The sequence below is a fragment of the Eucalyptus grandis genome, chromosome 7 (assembly GCF_016545825.1).
Source record: "Eucalyptus grandis isolate ANBG69807.140 chromosome 7, ASM1654582v1, whole genome shotgun sequence".
NCBI classification, from domain to species: Eukaryota; Viridiplantae; Streptophyta; class Magnoliopsida; order Myrtales; family Myrtaceae; genus Eucalyptus; species Eucalyptus grandis.
In genome coordinates this window covers 55,068,870-55,073,531 of record NC_052618.1, presented here as the reverse complement: position 1 = coordinate 55,073,531, position 4,662 = coordinate 55,068,870, and the positions used below count along the sequence as shown (strand labels likewise).

General features: G+C 43.1%; 1 protein-coding gene and 2 long non-coding RNA genes across 3 annotated transcripts; all 3 read left to right on the top strand.

Annotated features, from left to right (window-relative positions):
• Positions 1 to 1,586: 1,586 nt before the first annotated feature.
• On the top strand, positions 1,587 to 2,916 carry LOC120295600. Its single transcript, XR_005552965.1, has 3 exons — positions 1,587 to 1,781; positions 1,859 to 1,956; positions 2,064 to 2,916. It is a non-coding gene; the product is annotated as an uncharacterized LOC120295600 (long non-coding RNA).
• Positions 2,917 to 2,931: 15 nt separating this feature from the next.
• LOC120296230 (chaperone protein dnaJ 6-like) lies at positions 2,932 to 3,413 on the top strand (the record flags this gene model as incomplete). Its single annotated transcript, XM_039317951.1, has 3 exons — positions 2,932 to 2,988; positions 3,090 to 3,199; positions 3,299 to 3,413. Coding segments are annotated over 3 exons (282 nt in total), but the record flags the coding sequence as incomplete, so codon positions are not given.
• Positions 3,414 to 3,737: 324 nt separating this feature from the next.
• On the top strand, positions 3,738 to 4,424 carry LOC120295601. The gene is made up of 2 exons (XR_005552966.1): positions 3,738 to 3,819; positions 3,947 to 4,424. It is a non-coding gene; the product is annotated as an uncharacterized LOC120295601 (long non-coding RNA).
• The last annotated feature ends 238 nt before the right edge of the window (positions 4,425 to 4,662 follow it).

The following is a 4,662-nucleotide window of genomic DNA, read 5'->3' as shown; positions in this document are numbered from 1 at the left end:
GCAAGCGCAACACTAACGTGGCAGCAATAGCAAATGGTGGCGAATCAGCAAGGTGGCGAGCAGTTAGCTCGTCGAGTCCAAGCCGAGATGTAAGGGCGATGATGTCGACAAACAGCAAGGGAGACGTCGACGGGCTTGACGGCATGAGGCTCGACCGAAGTTGGTGAGTGGCCGGGTCTTCGTGGAGATGGAGCAGCAACGTCTACGGACGCCAACGGTGACTGGAGGGAAGCGAACAGGCAGCTTCGTCGGTGGTTAGACGACACTCTCTCCCCCTTAGATCTGGCTCGTGCAACTCTCTCTCTCTCGAATCTTTCTCAATCGATCTCGCTTAGCCCGCCCTTCTCTCTCCGTGGGATCCCCAGATTTGCCCTCAGATCTCGCTCGCTCATAGATCTCCCTCAGATTTGGCCCTCTTTCTCTCCTCGACATTCTCTGATCTCACTCTCCGGCTTGCTTGCTTGCTCTCGAACCTCCCTTAATGTCTCTCGAGAGAAGTCCTCTGAGCTCGCTGCCCTCTATGTGTGTGTGTTTTTGGCCTTCCCCTCAACGCCCTATTTATAGGCGAGGAGGCCGATCGACGGAGGTGCTCAGACCGCTAATCCTTGGCCCTCCGAGCGGCCTCCCCTGATCAAACTAGCATCCCACCAGTCGAGGCGGCTTTAACTAGGCCACCTCCTCTACCGCATTGAAGACGCGTCCCCTCCGTCTGCGCCGCTCCACGTGTGTCGCCATTCTCCTCTTCTGTCCAGAGAAAATATTGCATACCTTAAAAAAGACCACGTCATTTGTGCTCTGATCCATTCACCGGTCGACACATGTTCAGCGGGCAGGTCCACGTCTACTCTCCCTTCTCATCTCGCTTCTTTCTCTCCTCTCTTTTCTCACTCTCTCCCAAATAACTCTCGGCTCAGCTGGTGGCTCGGCTCAGCCGACAGAAGAAAGGATGGATGGATGGGTAATAAATACGCAATACTCCCGCTTAAATTTCTCTCTCCTCAATTGAATTTCTGGGTTTTGTCTCTCTCTCCCCGACGCTCCATCTGGTCTAGCGATTCCTCCGACGACCGTTGCTCCCTTCCAACGACTTTCTCTCTCCACTTGACGGCCTCAGGGCTCCACTCTCTCGGCGCACTTCTTCCTAAATCGCGCTCTCTCTCGACGGCCGATTTCGCTTGCCTCTCCCACAACCTCCACGCTTTTGGCGGTTCTTCCCTCGCGGTTCGGTGAGGTCTCGGGTATGCCCTCGTGCTACGTCTCTTCTTCCTTGCTCAGCAACACCGTACTGCCTCTCTCTCTCTCTCTCTCTGAGTGTGTCTTTCTGTGCATTCTTTCATCCATCAAGCAAGCATTTCGACTAGGGTTCAAGGGTTTCGCCACCCCTTCTTTGAGGTTCGTCCGGGTAGCTCTCATTTTTGCGTGAACCCAGCGTGAATTTTATAGTCTTTCTTTCCAGATGACTATCCTTTTCACTTCGATCGGTCCTTCAGCAAAAGCGATTGCTAAGCTTCAATGGAATCTAGGTTTCGCTCTGTGATGCTAAGCCTTGCTTTGGTTCCTTAAAAAGTTGCTGACTTTTTCACACGTTGTAGCTTCGCGGCTGCTCCGAGATTCTGGGCTGGTCGTTCTATCGTCTTGCTCGGAGCGAGCAAAATGGTGTCCAAAAGGAGCATGTCGAATTCGTCAACACCTGAGTGGCGGCGACTTCTGAGGACAAGAAAGGGAAGAAATCGAAAGGATTGGTGGCTTCAGTTCCTAGTTCTACCAAAAGTCATGTCAAGGTATTGTCTTTTAATCGAACCTATCGTTCCACCCCTGTTTTGGGGGCTTGACCATTTAGCATTCATTTTTTCTGCAGAAAAATTCTGGTGCAAGCATTGGTGAAGTCGTGTTGCCTAATAATGACCCGGCCAAAATTGAGGCAATGACATTTCATGAATTGAGAGCTACATTGAGGTGGGGATGAATTGTTTTAGTTGCAAGCGTGTGATAGTCGTTATAGTGTTTCCTATGTAACCTTTACAGTAAGCAAAAATCAAGTTTTTCTATTTGATGCTTGCAAGGGAGATTATTGAGCAGGGAAGTGAATATTACTGATGGAAAACCATGAGGTCTTGAGAATTTGCCTTCAACAAAGAGCAATTTGTTTATGAAAATGAATTTTTTTGCATCACGCTTTTTCTCAAAATGATAATGAAACCTGTAAGTCATTTTTTGTCTTTCTATGGTTGTTTCTAAGGCTTGTAAATTGTTATTGTAAAGCATGTGGGAAGAGTACACAGAACGACTGGGTTGAAGGACTGGCTCCCTACCTATTGTTGCAGTTCAAAGGCATTATGATTTGTTACAGCAAGTGCATTTGACCCCAATGAATTGTCATATTTTGACCGAGAATGTTGGAGTCTATATAGACATTCTGATGTTTTAATCTAGTTAATTGATATAATAATATGCTTGTAGTAGGGTTAGTCCATTTGCTTTGTGTCTATTCGAATGAAATGCTTCTCATCTTAAATAAAGATCACAGCCAATGATCAGTTAAGTTGCTTATGAGATATAATTAGCATCTCAAGTGATGTTGGATGAATAACAAAATCGACATAAGTTGCACTTTGTATGCTGTGAGTTCCACCTGAATCTCTGCAGAAGCATAGTCACAAAAAACAGGAGAGAATTAAGTCTTGATCTCTATTCGATAGATAAATAGCTGCTCCAAGCAAAGAGAGAAATTATGTTACTTAGTTGAATATATTTAAGATAGCATGGTCCATAGACTCTGTGCTTTGAAATGGCCTAGCTAAAATGTGACGAAAGATGATCAAATTGTGATATTCTTTAAGCCCAAGTGTAATAATTTATATTATTGGGCAATTAGAGTTTTCTTTCATTATTGCGAGTGCTTTTTCTCACATCTATCTTCCTGGTACTTAGGACCTTGCAGGGGAAGTCGCTCAGAATCTGCACGATTTTTTTAGAGCTGTATACAAGGTTGATCATATTCTACCTGGAATGACAGCTTTCTGATGTGAATGACATTCTCTTGCATAAATATCTCTAGGTTTGAAGTTATCTGACATGGCTTCATCCAGGTGGTTACTGAAGCAGACGTCGAAGAGTTTGAGGCAAGCTATAGAGGTTCTGATTCTGAAAAGAATGATCTTATTGATCTATACGAGAAATTCAAGGGTAACATGAACAGGTGGGGTTGATATGTCCTTTTTCCTCTCTTTTTTCCTTTCTTATAGATGCCAATCTGACATAAAAGTATTTGAAATCTTTTGTACCTTTTCCTTCACAGGCTTTTCTGTTCAATGCTCTGCTCAGATCCCAAGCTTGATTCCCACCGCTTTAAGGATATCATTGATGATGCAATAGCAGCAGGTTGGTTTTTTGACAATTTGATCTCTTCTTGACCATTAGATTTACTCTTAAACCTCAGTCAGAATTTGAGACTTCAAGCAGGGCTAGGCTTCATCATGTTTTATAGAGTTTAATAACAGTGAGGTCAATATTTAAGAAATAATTTTCTTTCACAATGACAAAATTTAGCACAGGTTGCTCATTTACTTTTATGGAGAGCATCCTTTTTTTTCTTTTTATGTTTCTAAATAATGCTGGTCTGAGGATACTGGTGTTTAGTAGCCTAGATCTTATGCGTGCTTGATAATGTAGCGTACACTATCCTGTTATAGTGCTTAATGCATGCTCTGTTTATCTGTGTCCTACAGGAACGTTCAAGACAACCAATGCATATGAGAAGTGGGCAAAGCAAATTTCCAAAACTGAACCACCTACAGATCCTCTTAGAAAGAGGGGGAAGTGAGTGACACAGCTGCACTGGGCTTTCTATTCTACATAATTTTTGCTTCGATTTCTTGACTGTACTGTTAGTAGTATGTTCTTGTTTTGAATTGGAATGCTAACCTTTGTTTCCCATTTCTGATAGAGCGAAGAAGAAGTCAGACGATCTTCTTGCAATTAATATCTCAGTGCTGTAGCAAGCGAAAGGAGCATTTTGATTCCATGTTTTCATCTTTGGTGAATAAATATGGTGGTGGAATGCAGAGTTCGGAACCCAGTGAAGAAGAGTTTGAGGCTGCAAGAAAGAAACTTGAGAGCCGAAAGTCTGCCAAAAAGTCCAGGCAGAAATAACAGGAACATGTGATGTAGCTTTTGATTGGATTAACTGTGTATAGCTTTGGTTGCTTTGAGCACTCTCTTATGCTCCTAATTTCTGTAGCCAAAATTGGTGTGTTTGATTTCCCCTTTGTTTGGATGATATTTTGGGATGAGAGATGCTCAATGCACTCCTTGGTTTGTTTCCTTATCTTCTGGCAGCGCAAGAACTACATTTGTTGTAATACTAGAAATTGCTGCCTATAGTTTTGTGCATGCTTAAGTTACAGGAACTTTACTTTCCCAAATGGGATTGGACTACTTTTCTACCAAATGGCTGATCATTCTCCAGGGGTTCATTTGAACATTAAAAAGACTGCCAATGAATGTTCAGCAGTTTCTAGATGAAGAAAAACTAGAGAAGTTCAAGTTTTGGATTATGAATATGGTTTTATTCATTCTGCTTTCTTGATTTCATCAACGCCACCTGTTTAATTTCAGTCTATCGCATAAGGTGATGGCATGAACGAATTGTAGTAAATATTA